At 43.9% G+C, this 23471-nt stretch overlaps 1 protein-coding gene across 3 annotated transcripts in view; it reads left to right on the top strand.

Moving 5' to 3' along the window:
- Window positions 1–4235: 4235 nt before the first annotated feature.
- ZNRF3 (zinc and ring finger 3) overlaps window positions 4236–23471 on the top strand; it is a 106753-nt gene continuing 87517 nt past the window's right edge. The window contains exon 1 of one of the 3 annotated variants that reach the window (XM_052798171.1): window positions 4236–4671. In XM_052798171.1, the coding sequence (XP_052654131.1) occupies window positions 4240–4671 (432 nt within the window). In that variant the 5' untranslated portion in view covers window positions 4236–4239. The remainder of the gene's footprint in view (window positions 4672–23471) is intronic. The other 2 variants (XM_052798170.1, XM_052798172.1) reach the window with 2 other exon arrangements.

Below are 23471 nucleotides of genomic sequence, written 5' to 3'. Positions count from 1 at the left end.
AATACCCATTTCTTTGCAAGGGAAATGAGATGTAGCAAGTTTTGTCTGAAAAGCATCCTCTAGTGTGGATTGCCCTCTTCTGAGATAGATAGAATCATAGAATCATTCAGGTTGGAAAAGACCTTTAAGATCATCGAGTCCAACCATTAACCAGCACTGCCAAGTCCACCACTAAGCCATGTCCCTAAATGCCACATCTACATGTCTTTTAAATACCTCCAGGGATGGTGACTCCACCACTTCCCTGGGCAGCCTGTTCCAATGCTTCACAACCCTTTCAGTGAAAAATTTTTTCCTAAGATCCAATCTAAACCTGCTCTGGTGCAACTTGAGGCCATTTCCTCTTGTCCTATCACTTGTTACTTGGGAGAAAAGACGGAGTGCCTAGGGCATGCTTTCTCAGACCATTTGGCATTATACATCATTTCATTCTGTTCAAATCACAGCTCTTACTGTCCTCAGTTGCAGTTAGAAATGCTTGAGACTTCTGTGTTTCAGACCCTGGGCCTCAGTTTGTTATGCAGAGAAAAAAAAGAAAACATATCTGAAGTATTATGGCATAACTGAATTGTGAACTGTATGCTGCCAGCTAGGAAGGAAGTCAATTAGAAATACTTGATTGATTTAATGATAGACAGTCCATTCTCTTCCTGCAACCTCCTGCTTGGATTTCTGCCCAAGCAGAGGGAACTTGGTGACCTGGGACCTAGTGCCTTGTGTCACTCGACTGCGAGGTTACTGCAAAGGCAATTTTGCTGTAGTGCAATGATATGGATAGTTTAGTGGGGTGGATCAGATCTTCAGCAACTTTCATTTTAGGGGTAGGATGCTGTCCACTGGTTACACAGAGCCCCATTCCGATATGTTTCACTAGTTAGTTTCCAGACCTATTTGGCCTGCCATTTCTGCATTCCTAACTCTCAGCCTAACCTGGAGAGGCCCTACTTCTAGGCCACTTCCTAGGGAATATCCAAAAAGTACTGGCGATTCCATTTAATTAACAATAGAGGCAAGGGTCTTATCTATAGCATTTTTTCACTATACTTCATTGATTTTTACCTACAGTGGAATCCTCCTGTGAAGTAAGACCCTGTGGGAAAAACGTACCCATGTAACAGAAGAATTTCACAGTACGTGTGGACAGGGGACAAGATTACTGTTGAATTGTCTTATCTGGATAATCCCTACTTTCTTGATATTTAAATTTGAAATCTAATAATATCTCAAGGTATGATGTTTATGTAATTTTTAAAGATTAAATAGAAAAAAAGAGGAAAAATTAAATACGTAGTCTTCATGGATGCCTCATGAGGGGCATTTAAGTTTGATGCAATGAAACTTAGACAGTTGCCTAACATCTGAGCCCCTACACTGCTGAAGTAAATTGACATCCACTTTGTTGATGAGCAGGGAAGGACACAGCATTTTTGACTTTTCAGTTTCACAGCTAAGAATCAGGAATCTCAGGTTCTTCCCAGTTTTTGTAGGACTAAAACTGTGTGTTCCATATACACTGAGCTCTTGTCATGGTCTCTTAGAACTCCTAGATTTCCAACTCCCATATCCACTCCTAAAGCTACTCTTCCCAATGCCATTTTAGCTTGCAGATACAGTTTAAAAATAACCTTCTCCACTCCATCCCTGCTCACCCTGCCCCCCCCCCCCGCCCCAGGCTGCCTTTAGCCCTGGTCTCTTCCCTGATCCAGTTTGCCACACAGCTCCACAGAAGTTACCTTGGCATGATTATGGAGAAATCATAGAAATGAAACAAGTGGCAAAGGAAGAGCTGTTTAACATAAATACTTCTCCCAAAAGAGGCAAACTTCTGCCAAATATGGTGAGTCATACTCAGCAAAAAATTAATCAGTTGGCACATCCAGTGGTATGGCTGTCCTCAGGCTCCGACTGTGCCTGAGACAGAGGTGGACAAATACCACGATGCTGGGCGGTTCCTCCAAGCTGCGCAACGGTGTCCTACTGGAAGACATTCTGTAAGGGGCACCATTCATTCATTGCCTTTCAAGTGACAACCTGCGCACACCTCATTGTCCTCTGACACTGAAATTCCAACTCTTCTTACTGCTGCTAACCTGATGACATACCCAATGGGTGTAGGACAGTTGGGAGGCCTTGAACTTACAACAACTTATGACATAAGCTGTTTACCTTTACTAATACAACATTGAAAAAACTTGATTACAGTGGCTTATGGACCTTTGCAAGAAGAAAAATACTCAGTGAAAAAAGACATCCTGAATCTGACATGCAGGCATAAAAACCTGCCAATGACTGGAAATGACTTGCTGTTGTCTCTTCTGGAAGGGATGAGAAGACAGTGGGTTAAAAAGTCTGGATATCATTTGCCTAAACCACTGACGTTAGTGAAGAAAGAGAATTAGCTGAATGTCAAGAGACTTTCTCATGACCCATGCACAGTCCAGGTTAACAGCAACCCCTGCATACATCTCTGCTTTTGCTATGGACTATGAAATGATTTAGCTGACTCAGCAGGGACAAAACCTGCTAGAGTTCTCAACATTTAACCTGTTCCTATGTTGATTATGATGTAGAAAACCCTGTGTTGTCTAAGCATCAGCCATTTGCCTCACAGGCGAAGGAAAATCTAGAGGTAGTTTGCACTAAGGGATTAAAATGCTTCTATTTAGTACACTAGGCGCTACGCATTTCTGAAATCCTACTGAAACATACCTATAATCTAAAATTCGCACGTGTTGACCACATCTAAGTTTGCATAGTGCATTCTCTGTTGTTACCAGGCTAGAGCACCACAGCGATGCCCCTTCCAGCTCTTTCTATGCATGCCATAGTTTTGCAGCCTTTGATCCGTTGTACTCAAGTCTTAGGTTTGAGGGGGTATTTTGTGTCTTGCAGTAGGAGCCCAGAGTGTATGTTCCTGTGATCCCTTCTTGACACTTCTTTGCCGAAGAAATCTTCAATGATTTGTTAAGCTAATGTTGCTCCCTGCGTCACGCTAAGGATGCCACTATCTTGTCTTCAGTGGTAACAAAGTATATTTAGGGAAAGAGCTGGCAATTTGTAGATGGTGGTGTTATTCCTTCTGCCAGCGGGTTAGGGACTCACTCCAGAACTGGAGTTTGCTTCCAAACATTGTGCTTCATAACCAACAAGGAACCTCACATCAGTTTGTCTCATTCCCCTTGTAACTGATTTATACTTTTAGGCCCCGTAACATCTTGTGTTAATGAGTTCCACAACTCGGTTGCATATACTTTTAAAGGAAAACTGCATCATTGGTTGCCATCCAGTTCTTGTAGTGCGAGACTGAAATAAAAATCACTACCCGTACGCCTTTTCCATGTCATTCATGGAGGTTTCATAGACTTGCATTAACAGACAAGCCAAAGTGCCCAGGTTACCTAGTCTCCTCTAACAGACCCCATTGTGAGTACCGAGTTCAAGGGGCCAGATCGGCCATTCCTGCCCCACACACAGGTGAGGAGCCTGTTGGACGCTGGCAGTCTGCTGGAAGTGGCAAGCGTTAGCAGAGAGAGCCCTACAGATGCCACAGCGGAGCAGCGTCTCTTCAGAGAGAATCAGTGACTTTGGTACATTCGGTTACCGAGGCACTGGTCCTGCCCGCTCGGGGCACGTCCCGCCGGGGTCGGGTACCGCCGGCGGGGCTGCAGCCGTCACGCCCGGGGCTTCGTGCCTAACGCTCTCGGGCATTCCCCGGCGCCGGCGAGGGGCGGCCGGCGGCTGCGAGCCGCGGGAGCGCCGGGAGGAGGAAGCGCCGGGAGGCGGCCCCGGCCGGCCCGCTCCAGCCCCCCCGCCCCGCCGCCGCCGCCGCTCCGAGCCGGCTGCCAGGCCGCGGGCCGGGCAGGCCGAGAGCCCCGCCGCCGGCGGGAAGGGCCCCGGCGGCCGCGGGCCCGGGCGTGCGGCGCAGGCCGCCGGGGCCGCCTCTCGCGTTCCGGGCGCGCCCGGCCCGGCCGGGCCCTGCAGGCCCGGCCGCGTGGGAGGCCGGCTCCCGGCGGGGCCTTCCCGAGCGCCGCGCCGCGCGGGTCTCGCTCGCTCGCCCGCCCGCCCGCCCGCTCTCGGGGCTCCGGCCGTGCTCGGTCCCCGCGCACCAGCCGCCGCGCCACTGGGCTCGGCCGGGCCCGGCGGGGGCTGCGGGCCGTGTGTGCGCTGAGGGAGGGACGGAGCGGGTCAGAGCCGCGCGGAGGGCGGGGATAACCCCGTGGTGGCCGTCACGTGGAGCAGATGAAAGGGAAGCGGCTTGGCAGGGCGGAGAGGAGCCGGGGCGAGGGACGGGGAGCGCGGGGCAGGCGGCGGCGAGGAGAGGGGCGCAGCGCGGCGGGAGGGCTGCTGCCATGGGGCGCTGACCCGCCCGGGAGCCCGGCCCCGGAGCTGGAGCCGCTCGGGAGCGATGCGCGGCGGCGGGACGCCGCTCCCCCCCGCCGCGCGATGAGGGGCTGCGGGGCCGGCGCGGGGCCGGCCGTGCCGCCGCCGCTGCTGCTCGGGCTGCTGCTGGCCGCGGCGCCGGGCGCGGCGCTGGGCAAGGAGACGGCGTTCGTGGAGGTGGTGCTCTTCGAGTCCAGCCCCAGCGGCGACTACACCACCTACACCACCGGGCTGCAGGGCCGTTTCTCCCGCGCGGGGGCCACGCTGAGCGCCGAGGGCGAGATCGTGCAGGTGAGCGCCGGCCGGGGGGCGCCGCCTGCCCCAAGATGGCTCCGCGGGCCCGGCCGCCCGTCACCTGGCGGCACAAAGCCTGCGCCGGGCCGGGCCGGGCCCGCCGCCCCACGTGCGCCGCGCGGCCTGGGGGCGCCGCGGCCGCGGTGACAGATGCGCGCCCGCGCACAAAGGCCGCGGTGCGCCGCGCGCCGGCGGCGCGGCCGCCGAGCCCCGGCCTCACCTTGCCGGGCCGGGGCCCGGGGCCGGCGCCGGCTCGGAGCCCCGTTTGACAGCCGGGCGCGCGGCGCGGCCGCCCTCCGCGGCGGGAGCGGGCGGAGCCGCCTATCCGCGCGCAGCGGGGCCCCGGCGGGCTCGGCTCCGCACGTGCCCGCGCCCTCGCACCTCCGTCGGGCGCGGGGCGGCGCGGTGCCTGCGCGGCGGGGGCGGGGACTCTGCCCGCCGGGCGCTCCGCGGGGCTGCGCGGGGGAGGACTCCCGTCCCGTCCCGTCCCGTCCCGTCCCGTCCCGGCGCTGCTGCGGGCGGTGCCGGCGCTGCCAGGTGCACCTGGGGGCTCCCCGCGACAGCCGTCCGCGCGGCGCGCGCCCGCGGGGGGGCCCAGGGTAGGAATCCCGCGGAAGTAACGCGCTGCGAGACGCGCTTGGGCTGCCGCCGCCGCGCGTCTTCGCTCTCCGTCCGTGCCGCCTCCTGGCCGTGGGGTTTTGCGTGGACCGCTCGCCGCGTTCCGCGTACCTGTTACTGCTGCTCTCGGAGCTGGTTTTAAGGGATTCTTTCAGAACATGAAATTTCTTGCAGAGCTGCGCTCGACTTTCTCACCAGGGAATTAATTTTTGTATTTATCTGAACGCAGCTATTCTTTACTCTGTTTGAAACTCTTGAAGTACTTATCTAATTCCTTTGTAGTCCCTTGCAATTGTTGACGTTATTTTTTTTTCCCTTTGGCTAAGTAAAGAAAAATTACTTAAATGGTGTTTTAGTAAGTTTGACTGTGAAGCAATTGCCGATAGCAATTCTTGTTCTCATTAACAGCTGTGGAATTTGTTTGCTTGAGTTCGCTATGTGTACACATACATACACAAGTAAATACATATATGAAAGTTTAAAAAATCTGACCAGTGGCAAGTAAGCTCTAAAAATGACTGGTAAAGGTCTACAAGCACAAATATGTTACTATCATAATAACCTTTTTTTTTTTCCCCTTCTTCTTTTAAAGAATACTGCTTTTGACTGCTTGTTATTTCAAAACAGTTTCAGCTGGAAGGGTTTCTCACAAAAGTCTCTTGCAGGCAGAAAAGTTGTGAGGACAAGCTGCTGATATAAGGGGTTTTATTTATTCTTTCAGAGAAAAGAGGGATGGACCAATTCATTTATATTTATGAGATTTTTTAAAAAGGTGGTGCTAGTAGGGCACAGACACTGATGTTTTCTAACTTTTTGGTGCATTATCAAACACTACGTGTAAGACTTAACACTGTCTTTGGGGATAACAAGAGACTAAAGTTTCTTTTTGTGTCGGGTGTTAAGAACAGAGTAGAAGCCGTTTGCTGAGGTCATACTTTCCTCGAGATTGTAAGTGAAAGTGGAGAAAAAACATACTGTTTTGTTAAGACTCCGATTTGTGTAACTTGAAACAAATGTATTAACTGGACATTAGTAGGCCTTATTATGTATAACATCAGCTGTCTGCTTCCTCTTGACACCTGAATAGACAGCCCCCCCCGAATAGGAAGACTACAGTGAAAGCCAAATTATGTGGCAAACCTTTTACAGTCATTTATCACTCAAACACTGTTTGGCTTATTCATCATCTACTAGATAACATCATATACATGATGAACAGGCTATTTTTTTTTCCTGAGCCACTGTGTGTGCTATTTTTTTTTTTCAGAGAAGAGAATATGGCAGACATTGTTCCAGAGCGGCTAGACTGAATGCTATCAGTCATATTTTCACTCCTGAGATATTAGATTATATATGGCATCTCTTGTCAGTGTCATGCTTCCTTCATTTGCTCCTGAAAATGAGTTTTTCAGAGCCAAAATTTGTAAAGATTTTCACAGCATTGGCTTGCCTCCCTTTTTCAGCTAGGCTGTATATTTGTGGAATTATATGAGTCTGCTGTTCTGGATCATCATTTAAAGCTCACTGTGAGATTTAGGAAAGAATTATGAAGCTAATGCCGCTAAGAACCTATTCAACCGTAGCTGGTGGTACATCAGTCAGTGAAGCAAGCTCTTCTTGGCCCCAACCACTTTGTCAGTGTGTACAGCTCTTTCAAGATTAAGATGCATTTTTCTTTAAAATGAAATATTAGAAATTCTTGAAAATCAGGAACACATTAAAGAATGGATCAAAGGAATTGTGGTTTTGGGACTACACAAAGACTTTTGTTTATGTTAATAGCATCAATTACTCATTGGTCTTGAAAGTCTGAACAAAAAAAAAAACCCAAACCTTAAGAAACAATGCACTTTCAGCTTTTGATAGGTCATACATTCACTCCTAAACTGGTTGTTGGTCAGATTCCTATCCAGCAGTGGTACGCTATTATATTGTTTCTCATGTTATTGTGAACAAGTCTTATTAGGGTCAAGTGTCTACCAGAATAACTCTTCAGAGAGATGAAATGTTCGTATGTCTTCTTTCATGTGGCCACAGTTTGTATTCAGCAAACTCATCCTTAGGTTGCTGTGTCAGCTGGTCCTTAAACTGCTTGAAGGTCTAACCATCTCAGTGGTATCTGGCATACTGGAATATTATGTGTTTCTTGGGACAATATCCTGGCCATTAGTATGGTTGAGACTGGAAATTGAAAATGTCTGATTAGAGAGTGATTGTGAAAACAAGACTGTTGAAACCTCTAAAATGATATTTTGCTTTAAAACAAATTAAGACTGGTGAACTCCTTATGGTTGAAACTTCTTGTAGCATTCAGACCAAAAGCTGAGATGTAGTTCTGTGTCAAACTAGATTCTGCAAGGCCACAGACTTACACTGCTAGGACAATAAGCATCACTGATTTGATTTGACTAGCAGTGACTTTTTTTGCTCAGAGTGGGATTATGTATCTTAATCCTGCTTGCAATTGGCAAGTTTCTGGTCCAGTTGCTTATTTTGCTTCATAGCTGAGATGTGGAGCATCAAATGCTGTGTTTCTTATGAAGTGGTGGAGAGGTGCTGGGAAAAGAGGATCAAATTTAATGTTTGTTTTATATTGCATTAAAAACTCTGATGTGAAAAACTCTAAATGATACACAGTCATCATTGTTGATTCTCACTCTTAGTCTTTCCTATTAGCTACTCCTGCCTTAGATACACTGCTAAATACAGTAATATAGGTGGATTACCAAGACACACAATTTTGAAGAGAAGCAACATGGAGGAGAAATTTAGGAATATTCTGGCAGGTTTTTCTTGTGCGATAAAAAGTTGGGTTTTGGTTGGTTTGTTGCTGTTGCTGCTTGGAAACCTCAGCAGGGGAATAATGAAATTTATATAGCCATTGAACTGGGGTCATGTGTAGATTACATAATAATCTCTAGTTGCATGTATTTTTTGTGCTCAAAATGTTTGGGGAGAACAAGCATAACTCAGTGCTTTCAGCTCCAGGAACAAAACAGAAGTGGGACACTTCCCAGCTTGCATGGCAGTTCCTTGTAGCAGTGCTATTGCCCATCTTCTTTCTGTTGCAGAAGATGGAGAGGCTTAGAGCTGGAGTGCAAGACCGTGTGCCTGTGTGTTCCTTCTTTCTGTCTCCCTCCCGCCCCTTATTTACTTGAATAGCTTTGAACCTTTCCTCTGTTTTCTCAAAATGCAAAAGTTGCTAAAGACTGTAAACTTCTGTCAGGTAGGCTTCACACTCTGAAGGATTGGCAGAGCTTTTAACGATGTTGAAAGCAGTGACTTGAAATAACTGCGCAGGTATATAGATGTCTGGCAATGATCAGAGGAGGCTGAGTCAAGGAAGTATTTGTGTCCTTTGAGAATGGAAAACAAAAATGTGTATTTTTTTATTGTTGTTGTTTTTTGAACAGGCAGGTTAAGTTTCTTCTTGCTTGAGTTGAGTGCCTGAAGGCCATTCAAATTGAGGAAGTGGAATTATTTGTGGCTTTGAGTCACTGTCTTGTTGGATGTTTTCTTTGCTCATTATCCTCTTAGAATATGAAGACAACTGTGATTGGGTTTGTGTTAGTTTCCATACCTTAACCGTAAACCTGTGGCTTACAGTAATGATCCTGAGGACATCAGGGATAGTAAATTTCTCTGGTAAAACCAAGTTCCTAGTACCAGTTTTTGGGGCTTCAGGTTTGCTTCATCATTGTGTCCTTGGAGTGAAGTATCTTGGAGTTGAGCTGTCATTGGAATGTGGCACTTCTGACGGGAAACAAAGAGCTGACACCCTGTGGATGCTGAGAATGGGATGAGAAGAAGGGCTGTTCACCATTTACTATGTTTCTCTGTTTTGGTACAAGGACAGGAGACCTGGAATGTATCTGTTGTGTTGTGTATGAGAAGTGGGGCGAGGTTATAGGTTTTGTCCTCTCTGATCTTCAGTCTTTAATGGTATGAACAGATGCTCACAATTGGCAAATGTTGTGAGGCAAGTAAGAATAGTCATCTTTGAGATGTCCATCTTCAGCTGTTGAATCTAAGCACTGTCCTGCTTGAGCTTCTCATCTAAACTTGTGTCAGGCAGAACCTTGAGTCCCATCACCATTCTGAAGGCCTGCTGAAAGTTAAGGAGTTTGTGTTAAATAGATAACAAGGCTGAGTTATGAATGGAAGGGAATTAATTGCTGCTGTCTTTAAAAAAAAAAAAAAAAATCTGACCTTCACAGTGCTTATTTCCAGTTTAAATTTAAAAAAAAAATATTTATTTATTTTAATAATGGCAAGTCACTGACGGCTCCTTTTTGGTTTTAACAGCATCAGGTGTGTGTCTGTAGTTATGTAGTCAGAGCAGTGAGTAATTTCTATACTTGTTCCTTTGCTGCTTTGTGGATCAGAAACCTCATCTAATCTAAGATTTGTGTTCTGGTTATCATTGTATTAAGACTTGACTGTCGGGCTGGTAAGAACAAGAATCTTCTGTACTACAGCCTCGATATATGCATGGAATAGCAAAATATTTTACAAGTTTTGGTTGTGCATTTTCCGATATCTCATTCTTTAAAGCCTATGTGCAGGTTTTGAAGCCTGAACTGAAGGTTTCAGTTTGTTTTGTGAGTTGGCAGGGCTCGTCAATCCTCTCTGTTATGGGAGAGAGTTGATAGCTTAAAAAAAAGATGAAAAATGCAAGTTTAGTCCTGTGGACAGCAGGCTACTCTTCTGTAGTTTCCGTGGTGTGCTGTGCCTCATCTGAGCTTGTTTGGTGCTTATTCTTCAGTAGTTTCTGACAGAAGAATGAAGGTTGCCCATGCCCAGAGTTGCCTGGCTTCTTTCAGGGATGGGGTCCCCGACTCTACTGTGGCTGGTTGACTTTTTCGTGCTGTGAAAGGAAGGTGTTTTTCATGGGAGTGCAACAGATGACTACAGGTCTGGGTCCTCTGCAGGAGAAGGCCAAGATGATAAAGGAAGCATAATTCACTTTTAAAATAAGAGATGGTTGAGGTAAAGACTTGCTCAGTTATTGTACCTGGACAGCCTTTGTAGAGCGTGTAAGCCACAAGCAGCTTGCTTGCTGCAGAGGCATTGTCCTGGGTTTGATCTCAGATTAGATTAATCTAGCTGTTTCCCAGTTTCCATCCCTCCCTCTGTTCCTCCCCTCCTTTTTTTTAAGTTTCAGTCATGCTTTAGTCCATCATGTACTGTGGTGTGGGGTAGTACACGGGGAGGGTTGAAGACAGCCCATCAAAGTGTTTTGCATAGGTCGTTGTACTGTTTAGTCTTGACACTGGGCACTGTCTTCACACTGTGAACTCCAGCCCAGTCACATCATTGCTGCTTTAGTTCACGAGAAGTTGCCTGTTCTCATTGGCTTCTGAATGTGGTATTGTAAATAAGGATCCTTATTTTTTATTAATTCTTCAGTATTGCAGTATCCAAGATGTCTCTTAGAATGGTGGTGAAAGGACGTGGTAACTCCTTCTGTGGCAGCTACCGGCTGTTGTGTGATGTCTACTTGCAGCTGTAGTGCTCTGCTTTGAGAATCCTGCACTTGTGCCATCCTGTTAAGGTGCACTGGAATGCTGTAAGAGAATTTAAGAGCGTGGGGTCAAAGATTGTGGTGAGAACGGGCACTTGGCTGCTTAAACCTTCTGTGAGAGCATCCGTCTCTCTCCTTTGGTTGGACAGTTTCATGTCTTCTTTCATATCTTCTGGAAAAAGAAATGCCTTATGAAAACAGTTAATATAAACCCAAAATTATCATGGAATTTTAAGGACTAGTAAATCGTATTTACCTAGTTAAAAACTTTGGACTTTGAAGCTTTAGACTGCTACAATACATTATAATGTATTAATGGAGAGTTAAGGGCACCTGTGCAAACTGTTTCTAAATGAGTCTAAGGCAATAATAAATAAATGTTTCTAGGCATTACTACAGGGGAGAGGGCTGTTCAAAAGATAAGGTACCAAATTCAGTGATGAGTTTCTGGTTTTGGAGGAGGCGCCAATGCTTGTGGTATTTGCACAGAGTTGCAGCAATACCAGAATCCTTCTACCAGAGCCTCATCAGCACACAAGACTGAGACAGTCCCTTGAGGAGAAGGTGGGAGGCACAGTATAAGAAAATGAGGTACAAGATATCTCAGTATGGAGAAGAAGGTACAATGGAAAGAGCAAAAAAATGCTAATTGGACCTATTTAGAGGAATAAGAATAGAGTAGGTTAAGAAAGTAAATAGAAGCAGAAAGCTTACAGCACTGGGTCTTGTACTCAGGGCAACCAGTGCAATTTCTGTTCACTTCCAAATAAAGGTGGGGAATTGAGTGGGGAAAAAATAGTTTGTGGGAGTTCAGGTAACTTTTCCGCATAGTCCGTAAGTTTTGTTAAACCTCTGCACAGACATTTAAGATCCGTACTGTTGAAAATCCTCGTTGGCAGGATGCTGACCACTTCCTTTTCCATGTACTCCTATTGCTTGTACTGGAGGTGGAACTAGGAAAAAATCCCGGAGAGGAGTGGCCCTTGAAAATTATTAAACATGGAGCCATTTGGAGAACTTTTTTTCATTTATATATATTTATGTTGAGACTGGATCTATATGACTATAATGGTTTAGGTATAATAACAGCCTGCTTCATAGTGTTACCAGGGCTTGTGGCCAGCCGTGCCACACGGATAGAATTGGCACTTGCTCTCCCAGAGCACTCCACTGGTGGATGTGATTATGGGACAGGGTAACTTTGTTTTAATTGCTTTGCCTAGTGAAGGACTTCTGAAATGACTCCAGGTGAAGCATGTAGATGTCATGATTTGGTGTGGCGTAACTTGGTGAGAAAGAAATGCAGGCAGCTTTGCTGCAAGCAGACCTTATAGGAAACTCTCGAGTAGTTGTATAAAACCATTGATTAGCATACATAGTAATTTTCTTCCAGTTTATACCATCTTGTGGTGGAGTGTGTATTTAAAAAGGCTCCCTTTTTTTTTTTTATTACAGTCTTTTAGTCCTTGTTTTGGAATTTCAAAGTGAGGCCCTTCTGGACCAAAATAACTTCCATAAACATAGTTTTTCAAAGTGTGAATGCTTTTAAGAGGCCAGCATCTTACTGGTTAAGGAAAGGTAAGATCTGGAGGCAGTAATCTGCCATATGTTCTACGCAGTTATGTAAGCGGTACATGTATTTGCATTAATACACTTAGTACATCAGAAGCGCTCAATTTAGGAAGTGTTAAATATTAACTTGTACATACTATGTCTTCTTTTGGGCATCTGCACTTCAGTATTCAAATGTGGTCAGAACAGAGCTTGTGGTGCCTCCATACAAAAACAGAATGAATGCAAGTTGAATGCTTGGCCTTATTTCTCATGTTTCCTGGCTTGAAGGGAGAGCCTTTCACATTAAAGGAGATTGGCAAAGGAAAAAGAGATTGTTTTTAAACAAAGACATGTTTTGAAATTGTTACAACAGCAACAGAAGATTCATGTAAAAAAAAAAAAAATTTTTTTTGCCCGCATTTTTCTTGACTGCTTGACAGTTGAACCAGAGATGACCAGGGGAGTGTGATCTTGTGGATACCCAGTAGAGACTGCCAAAAACTGCAGTTTACTGCACTTATCCCATTGGTGGAGCTATGCTTATGTTAGGATTGAGTAGTAGTGCTCGGGAAAATAGGGTTCTGGTGGCTTAGGGTGTCCTCTTCACAGTGATGAATTACTTTCAATCATTTTTTTTAAATTTCCTTTTCATGCTGCTTTAAATGACTTTTGTTGTTGTACTTGGCTTTAAGATGAAAAACCAGTTTACAAAGGTTGATCAGGTGTGTTATGTGCCAGACACAAGTACACCCTTAAATATGTAGCTTAATATATGCAGACTCCCTAGGCTTCCCAGACCCATGTTACTCTGTGCATTAATGTAAGGATTTTAGTTGTTTTCTAAAGCTGCTGGCCAGCTTAAGCCTTCTGTTGGTTTTCTTGAGCTTAAGCTGTTTTATTATTTTGCATCATTTTCAGTAGTAAAGCAAACTGAAGAATCAGTGAGGAGGTGACTGGCCTGACAAAGAGCTAAGGAGCACATTTTAGAGTCTGCAGTCATGGTTTGAGTACCACTGTTTAATTAGCTGTACAGGCATGCATGTTGCAAGTACGTGCCTCCTACTGCGAATTTATTGCATGTGCTTGGTAAGCAACTTTCAAATGCTTCTGATTGTAGCGTTGGAAAAATTGCTTTTAATTCAGGAAAGACCCTAGTTTGTGCCAAGATCTGTTTTCTTACTTTGAGGCTTTTGATGCTTGCCTGCTTTAAAAAAAAAAACCAACAATAGAAAGTGTATTAAGTGTGGGTGGGAAAAATCCTTCCCCTCTATTTCTCTCTTTATCCATTCTGCCCACCCCTCCCAGTCCCCCACCCCCTGCCCCAAGCAGAAGAATCTCTAACCAAACTTTCCATTGAGTTCACCTTTGGAACTGAAAGTTTCCAGCCTTAAACAGTCCACTTTGATGACAAATTAAGAAAAGTGGATTTGGAGGACCGACTTGGAATTGTAGAAGGTATTCTGTTTGGTTTTATACACTGATGGGTCAGTTCTGAAACTGTGTAGTTCGTGGACAAGAACCTCTTTTAAAACCTGTGATTGATTGATTGATTGATTGATTTTCCCTGCAGAGACTGCCCTTGAAGATTTATGGACTTCCTGTTTGGGCCTGGCTAAATGGTGGCATTCGCAACTGAGCCTTGATAGGTTTTACCTTAATAACAACAACAACAATAATATCTGTATGTCATAGACAAAACATTGATATTATATATATAGCATGCCAGTTGCGCACACTAGTGCTGTCTCTTCTTGCTGCACTGAAGTTTTACCTGTCCTTGCTGGCTTTGGAGATGAGGAGAGAAGTTAGGGTATGCAGTGTAGCAGTTGCTGCTCTTTTCTTATGCCGATTGGGACTTCTCTTAAGGCAGTCTCTAAAGGGTGCGTATACTATAACAGGAAAACGTATTGGTTCCCACTGCAGTGTTGTATTTTACAAGGGTCCAGCATACTTTCTCATACCTGTTTTGCATTTATTTAGAAGCTCTTTAGAGCAGATACTGTCTTGCATGCTGTGAGGATACAGGGGCGATGAACACTTCATGGCCTGGATGCCAAGCTGGCAGATGTCCTGAATGATGTGTAGCAAGGCTGGGAGCAAGAAGTAAACGCATGAAACAGAGCCAGGAGATGCTACTGAGTTCAGTATTTAATAGGAGCCAAGGGCTGGAGACCTCTTTTTGCTCAGAGGCAAGGTATCCCCAATCTGCTAGCTGGCAGTGTTTTGCCTGTTTAAAAGATTCTATCTTTTGCATCCCAGAACTGTGTCTGAGGAAAAGACGTTGCAGAGCAGTTAATGCAAAAGAACTCCCAAGGTGTGATCTTATTTGGGTTTTTCGCTATTTTACTTGAGAAAGCTGCACTGCCAGAGTTCATCCTCCCCCACCACTTTCAGTAACTTTCAGTAATAATCTTTGTAGGTTTTGATACTGGGAATTTATGGAGATTTTTCTGTAGTGAAATAACAGGGTTGTAGTTGCAGATAGGGATAAATTTCTCAACCATGCATATTTTGTTTATATTCAGTTGCCACCAGGAGCTGAATCTCCTCAAATAACAGAAGTTAAACAAAGTGATCTGGTCTCCTTTTGTCTACCCCTCTTGTTATCTTCAGGCAACTGTGGGAAGATGAAGGAGATTTGAAATCTCTCGGGACAGCTTTATTATTAAACATAGATCCCTGATGTGGAATATGGAATAGTCAGCCAAAATGTATGCACATGTGTGTATGTGTGATGTGTGCAATATGGTTAAATGAAAGTTACACCAAGATGAAACCAATAAAATCTTCACTGTTTCTGGACTGTGTGTTTGTTTCGGGGGCTTGGATAGGAAGCCTGGAGACATCCCAGCTGTGGAAGTAGTATGGGAAGAAACTACTGTCCTTGTCAGTAAAAGGGCTGAAGTGTCCTGAAAGAGTTAAGCTCTAATTAGCTCACTCGTAAGGTATTTAATATCCTTATTAAACTCAACTGCTGGTTTGCTTTTTTTTCTTTCTTATGGTGAATATAATTTCTTGAAGAGCTGTGCCTTTGCCTCTCAGATCAGAGGCTCACATGTTGAAGCTGGCAGTGCTAGAGGCTAGTTCCTATCTGTGTGACAGCATTTTTAATTTAATAGGACTGGCTTTGATGTTCTTGAATATTTATAGGCAGCTTCAGATCACTCCAGTATGTATGCTTTTTAACTGCAGCAGAAGTTCCTCCTCACACAACAAAATTTCCTTCCCCCTGTTTACTCTTGGGTCCCTTTTGGATTTGCAGTCATCAGAGTGGTTTTATGTTACAAAAATACTGCCTAAATACTTACTTGCGGGAGGAACCACTTGATTTCCTTTCTAGTTTCTGCAGCATGGGGGTAGTCCGGTTACTGCATCTTACCTCCTTGTTTGAGCCTCACTACAGACATTTACGTTGTAGAAGAGACAGATGCAGTGAAATAGAATTTGAGCAACTGCCGTTACCGTGAAGCCTTCTCCCGCTGTCTCAGGGAGCTCAGGTGTGCCTGCAGTGGATCAGACTGGAGGTCTGCTTGGGTCGGAGCTGTCATGGCTCCCCCCCCTCAGGAAGACACAGAAGTGTCTCTCAGACACCCTAGAGAAAGAGCAGGTTATAGTCATGGTTTGTGGTTTGAAGAGGAACTGAAAACTTGAGGTTAGGCTCTTAGTGGGAGCTGATCAGAAATTACGGAAAAAAGTTTTAGCTGGAATTTGCCAGTGTATTAAAATGAATTGTTCCACTTGGATGATTTGACTTGCATGAAACTGACCAAACTCGGGCAGGAATCTTAAAAAAGATACCTGATGGGTCAGCTATCAGCTAATTTTTTAACCTCCTCTCAGCTTTCATTGCCTCAGCAGCTCACCAGACACAGCATCTCTGACTCCTGCAGCCCAGGAGGTGGGCTGTCTCGGAGCTGGCACTGTGTGTCCTTTCAAAAACAAAGATGGGGGGGTTGCCACTTTAAATTCACTGGTTTTGGTGTCTTAGAAAGGTGGTGTTGTGGTTTGAATCTTTGCCTCGATTGTGCCACAGGAGGAAGTGTGTATGTCGTATGAAAGTGTTTCCTCAGACTAGCTTTTGCCATAGACATCCCTTTTCCTCCTTTCTCTGCCATGTTTCTCTTCTGCGTTATCCTCTCAGCCCTCTGTTGTGGATCTTGCATGGGCTGCCTTATCACTGATGTTCCATCCCAGAGAAACTTTGTCATGGCCAAGTGGGACAGCAAAGCTATGGTTTTTTTTTCCTAGAACTTTTCCATGTGTATGCTGATAGTTCAGGCAGATTTCTATGTCCTGTGCTGCTGTGCTTAGTTTTTGTTGTGAAGTTCTGTACGCTTCACATTACATGATGATCTCCTAACTAGAATTCTCTTCTTGTAGGCTTATTTGGAACTCTGTTATCAAAGTAGCAGATTTTTCGTGTAATAATTTGGGTGGTTTCACTTTGTAAAAAATTCCATCTTTCAGTGATGGTAATTTGTTTTAATGCATGGCCTACAGTGGAAAAGGTTTGTGGGTTTAGACATTCCTGCTGTAGACGCACTTTGTTGGTACAGCCTTTTCTAGTTCAGCAAGTGAAATCAATTATGTCACTGCCTACATAGCCAAATAGTGCCAGGAATCAACCACAGGAGGAAAGTGCTTGATTGTGTGTTTGATGTAAATAGTTTGCTCAAAGAGTAAGGCTTCTCTTGCTATGGAAGTTCAGCAGGGAAATAAGAGACCTGTAACTTACTAATGTAGCAGTGAGACTTTCTAAAATATGCCAGTAAAGAGAACTTTACTGACTTAAAAAAAGTAGGGAAAGATCTTGATACTGCTTCTTCCAGGTGAAAAAAAAAATCTGCCTGTGGCATCTAAACATCACCTTTTCACAGTTAATTTTAAGGGAAGACCTATTTAGAACATGAAGGAGCTGTGTGGTATCTTCAGGAATTTGGTGTTCGTAGGCATTCTGCTTAATGCTGAAGTGAAGTCGTCTGAACTATGTGGCTCCTGGAGTGCAATTTCAGTGCTTGCATCTAGGGATGGGTGGATGTGATTGTGACTTCATTTTTCTTTAGTTCCCTCCTCCAAATCATTGTTAACAAAGGTACTTTTCCTTCTCCCTACATACCCTGCAACATCCTTGTGAGAAAGGAAAATTTATGAAGTATGGAAATACTTAATGCTTCTGTCTCTGGGAAGGACTTATCCAACAATCAGAGTTTAGTTTTTGTTTGGTTTTGGTAGAGCTGTAGTAGAAACCTGGTCCTAATGATCTAAGGTGGTGCTTTAATAAATTTCCTTCTGTCCCGGCTGTGATGTGGTACTATTGCTAGTCCAAAAGAGTTACAGAAACCGAAAGAAACGAAATACAAGTAGTGTGTGGTACAGGAGTGAGATTTTTTTAACCAGCTCTTCAATCTTTTCAGGGGTGGTGAGGGGGAAATTCCCCCAAGTGTTTGTTTTTTTTTCAGGCTTTACCGTTCATGTAGAATTCACATCTTACTTTGCGTTTAGGTTCAGTAACTTCTGGAAACATTATGGGATGTTTGCACAACCTAGATGGAAAGTATATCAGCAAAACCGCTTATTAAGATTAAAGAACCAGCTCTAAACTTGTCACTTAGTAGTGAGCAGTAAGTAGTACCAAGGTTGTGGCTCAAACAAGAAGGTCATCACAATCTGAAGTTTAACGTTCAAATATCTTGGTCAACAGAAAGTGTGTTGTAATTTGAAAACTGGTATACTTCTTCAAGGCTGTGAGTACAGCTTCCTTTGAAATAAGGTCCTCAAGAAGTTTTGAAGTATGCCCCTTCTCATTCCAAATTACCCAGTACTGAAAATTTCAGTTAAAAGCATAATAGACAGAAAGGAGGGAGTCATTTTGCTCCTTATCACTGCTTAGCATGGAAGTTAATAACAGTTGGTATCCAATACTAAGATGAAACTGCAAGTCAAATAAAAAAACCCAACAAAACAACTTCCTGATTTTTTGGCTTTGTATAGCAAGGTTTTTAATTTCTATAATAACTTTACTGTTGCTGGTTTCTAAGATCAGTTTTACAGGCCTGGTGGCTGCTGTTGACATGTCCATGCACTTAACAGCTGCTTCTACTTTGCAGGCTTTCCCATGGATAAACTGTTGCATTATGACCACTTAAATGAAAGAGTGTGAGCTACTGTGCACTGAGTTGCCATCCATGAACTGGGAAGTTAGCATGTCACATGTTCACTCTTCCCCTTCCCCAGCTGCAAAGAAAAATGTCATCTTGAAGCCACTGCATTTTTTTTTCCCTAGTATTTACTTGGTTACATTTCTGGAAAGGGCTTTGGGATTGTAAAATGTTGTTTTGTGGCAGTAACTCTGATTGCACTGACACCTCTTTTGCAAACGAGTGAGCCCTTCTCATAGAGGTTGCTTTCTCTGCGTGTGGTCAGGTGTCACAGCAGCATCATTGTTAATGCTCTGTAACTGAGACTGATGTCTCCTCATCCTTTTTAAGGTGTGTGCTGGTCCCTCCTTGCTGCTGAGGAATCTTGCCTGAAGTCATCAAAACCAAATTGCTGAATGGACCCAAATACTCTTTAGGGCTTCTGGTAGGTGATAGCTCACGATACAAAGGAGGGGAGAAGGAATGGGTTTCTGTGTGTAGAAAATCTTGTTTTTCCTTGCTCCTTTCCTGCCCTTTTTGAAAGTGGTTTGAAATAGTATCAAGAGTTCAAGGGTTGGATGGGCTTAAATGAATTCATGCACTAACAGGATGTTCTGTAGAGGAGTGTTGTGATTGTGCCCATATTGTCTCAAAGTGCAGCTTTCATGGTCCAGAGTTGTACTGGGGAAGAATAATTTTTGTGCTAGTAGCAGACACTTTGGTCCTGTCAGCATCCATATTTAGTTACTGGCACAAATGAGAACTTTGTGTTCTTGCCCTTTAATTGTTCTTACAGCTTCCAAATCTGTTTCTCTAGTGAGTATGTTTTTCAGTGACATTTAATGGTCTGAAGTCATTGATAAACACATATGCAAGGAGTAGCTGGAGCCATTGTGGTTGAATCTACAGCTTTGTAGTCTTCCTTCTCTCAGGTTACTCACGTGGTTGTACCCTTTAAGTGAACTAAACAGCATGCGCTGTGCTTGAAGAATGTTGTTCTGCCTTATGTTTAGAGAAAGAATGGACTTTGCAAAATTCTTCTACTTTGGAAGGGGTTACTTCCATCTGATGAAGGCTATGGAGCATCTCCTATGATTAGAGAAAAGTTAGTTTGGAAAGCATAATGTTTACATATGTAAAGGATGTTTTTTAAGATTTTTTGTTTTGCTGGGCTTTAAACTTACTAAACTTTAAACTGTTTTAAAGTATGATTGTATGGGCCTTTTGACTTAGGGGATAGAACTGTGTGTTTTCTGATGCAATGCATTTGGTCAGCTCTGCTTATACTATTCTCTTCATATTTAGTGTGATTTTATTTTCACGTAATTATCTCCTTCCACCTTTTCCCCTGCTGTGTCATTGTCATGCATAGGTCAAAAGGCTATCAAACACTTGCTGCCTTGGTGTTTTCTAACTTGCTACCTTAGATTAGAGGCTTAAACCTTTTTTTTTAATTTAAAATTTACAGATTCCCTAACACTTTTTTCCACTGAGGGTATGGGCTCCAGTGTGTCAATCTTAAGCTTAGTGACAAGAGGCCTCCTTTTATTAATTAATTTTTATATATCCTTTTTAAGTAATCCACAAGCTGCAGGTTCATGCCTTCCCTTGGGGATGTTCTGTGCCACCTGTGTGAGGGGGGACAACACTGATACCTATTTCTGGGTCTGGCTAGGATTTTAGAAATGCTTATGCCAACACTGACATGTGCTGTTGTGGCTCTGGGAGGACCCAAAACTAGAACATTTTGAGATGTTGTGGGTCTGGACTGATGGTGTAGATCCTAGTATTCTCAAACAGTTTTAAGTAGGCTCTGCAAACGCTATTTCCATCTCTCATTGTGCTTTTGTGTTAGGAGGAAGTAGCAGACAGTAGCATACATCTAATTCAGTCCTATTGCAAAGAGAATTTTTGCAAATCAAATACAAATTTTTTTCAATCCTTAACTTGCAGCTGATTTCTTTGAATTGGCATTTGTGAAGCTGGGAAAGTATTTGCTCCCTGTGTAAGCGACACAACATACTGTTGCTGATAAGGATATTGCTAGCAAATAACCTCCTAGATAAAGGTCTTTGTCAGACTAGGTAGCACTGCCTAGGAAGCTGAATTATATTTTTTAGCAGTTGTACTGTCCAGGTACTGCTGAATCTTGAAATCTCGTCTTTATAAACGTATTCCAGACAAAATGGACATAGCAGTCTTCAAAACAGAATACACAAATGGATGCAGTCTGTTCTGGAGATTAATGCCAAACATATTTTTAAGGCAGCAGGATTCTGACCTAGGTTAGGACTAGTTCAGCTAGGAAAGGCTGAGAAAAGTAGTAGGAGTCCTGAATATCTATCAAGGGAAGGTTGTGGGGCAAGGAACTTAACTTTTATTATAGCATTCTTGCCAGAAAGAAAATAATAAAAGATGCTCAGAAGAAGAGAGAGAAGTTGAACAAGCCTTAGAAGAGAGCCATTCTAAAGCAGTCGCTGGGTGTATAACAAACTGGAAAAACTGAACAGCTGGAGAATACCGTTTAGCATTTTTTCTGCCTTCAGAGGCGTGGTAGTTATGGCTACCCTGCTTTACGGAATGGTTCACGAACTGTGTGATAGAGGAATTCAATCTTTGTATCAGTACAATAATGTGGCATATCCATGCCCAAACGTAGTGCTCTGTTTCTTGGTGCAGAATAGCATTTCTTAGTCTGAAAGAGAATCTGCAAGTGAATTCACAGGTTTTTGCTGTTCATGTTATATGGAATTAACACCGCAAACTGTGCCTCTGGGAGGAGGAGTTGGTTTTATTTACCTTTTCAGACTGCGACTGCTGCTAGAAGAATACAGTGATTTCTTTTTTAAAAGAAGAGCTCTTTAGAAATAAAGTGACTTATATTTCTATTAAAAATACAGTTATTTTTCAGAACAATTGCAGGCATTTTCACTGCTTCTCCTTAAGCTTCTGACTTCTTAAGAATACAGAATACCTTGATAAGCATATAGTCATTTTGAAAGCAATTAAGAATGTGCCATTTGACTGGGATTTTGTGAGTACCTGTGTTGTGGGGTTTTTTTGGTTTTGGTTTGGTTTTTTTACTGTCCATTTAGAAACCTGTCAGTGAAATGTCCTTGCAGATGCTGAGGGATGACTGTTAGCAGTGAACGAGGTGAATTATTGGAAGGATGAACAAAACAGGTTAGAACAAAACGTATGCTCTGCTTTGCTACGGGTGAGCATATGCTGCCTATCTGAAGTGCTAGAAAGGATAGCTTTTAAATCATACATGTTTTAGGAAAATATTTATAATATGTCTTCTGATGTTGGCCTGTTCCTGTCTCTTGTTAGCTAGTAGGGAATTGCATCTCTGATGTTAGGACTCTAGGATCATATTTCTATTACTGAGGCAGGTAGTGGGTGAATAAACTTCATTCATGCTGTTTAAAACTTGGCGGCTAATCCTAGCAAAGCAGCAGTGCTCCCCTGCTGTCCTCCAGAGATCCAGATTGCTTTTCCAAGCCAACGTTCCTGCTCTCTGGGGTGGAAGGGGCGGCACTGCTGGGGGAGGAGGAGGGGGGAGCAGCTTTCCGAAGAGGGGCTCGTTGCTGGTTTTAGGTTGGGATGTGTTGTTTCTGGGGCTGGGAGCATGGTTACAAGAGCCCTAATGGATAAGGAGTGAGTGGTGTTAAATGTGGATGGGTGGACAAGGGATAAAAAAGTCTAGGCTTGACCTCTGATTTCTTTCCTGGTGTCTTTTTCTTGCCTTTGATTTCTCACTTTCTGATTCCTTCTCGTTCCTGTGTGAATTCTCAGTGCATTACTGTGGACACATGCTACTGTCTTTGAACTCTGGGGTGAAACTGATTTGCAAGGTAGAAAATTAATTAAAAGTTCATGATCCTAACATTTCGACCCTGCACTTCTATAATGCAGATTGCTATTCTGCCTTTGCACTAGTCTCAGTTAGTTGAATAACTAACTAATCGAAGATATTAAGAGCCAAGACTGCCCTTATAAGGAACGTGGTAAAGGGGAGAGGGAGGATAAGCAACGGTGTGTAGGATGAACTCTGCCATAGCATGACTCCTAGAGTTTTTCATCCTGTGTCTGATTTGGACATTGATGAAGAACTAGGATCAGATAACAAAAGCTCTTCAGCCATGTAAGTTGAGGAGTGGAAATTGGCACCACTGTGCAGTGAAAACGGGCTGAGAGAAGGATGAGGATTGTTTCTTGCTGTCCAGAAAGGCTGGTGATACTGAATGTGGAACAATGGAGAATGGCTGAGGATCAAAGAAGGAGGTATGAGTTGCTGTATTTGAGGTGAAAGTATTAAGACCAAAGTTTTCTCTTCACTTACATGTTGGAAAGGGACACAAGACTGACTCTGACATGGCAACTGCTGGGTGTCAGTAAACCACTGGGTATGAGGAAGAGCGTTACCTTAGCTGAAGACGTGGGGTAAGTACAAGAATTGTGCCCTGAGTTACATTCTTTCAGCCACGGTTCTTGTTACATGTGTGATGTAGATATACTGGCAAGGATGGGCCTTAAGGTGATAACGTGATGTAATGGGTCCTCGGGCTGTGTTCTGTGAACTACATGTGCATGATTAGCAGCTTGAAGGGAATCGGGGGAAAATACAGAATACTGGGAAACTGAAGGATGATGAAAACCTATCTTAACTTTTCCCTTTTTCAAGGGGTTGTTAGACTGTGTCTAAGTGACAGCACGCTTGGTATGACAGCAGTATGCAGAACTAAATCCTGTCATATGAGTGAAGAACATAACTTCCTAAATAAAGCTTCTGCTCATATGTACGTGGTGCGTGATTTGTTTAGATTGTGGGAGTACTCTAACCTTAGGCTTCTTGCGATTGTGAGGTGGTGTGAAAATAAAGCTTATATTAATAAATCAAAACAAAGCCCTTCCAAATGATTTGTCTTAACATTTGCACTGGTGTGGAAAGCTGGAGAAGA

This window comes from Harpia harpyja, chromosome 9 (genome assembly GCF_026419915.1).
Source record: "Harpia harpyja isolate bHarHar1 chromosome 9, bHarHar1 primary haplotype, whole genome shotgun sequence".
NCBI classification, from domain to species: Eukaryota; Metazoa; Chordata; class Aves; order Accipitriformes; family Accipitridae; genus Harpia; species Harpia harpyja.
This window is presented reverse-complemented; position numbering and strand designations above follow the sequence as displayed.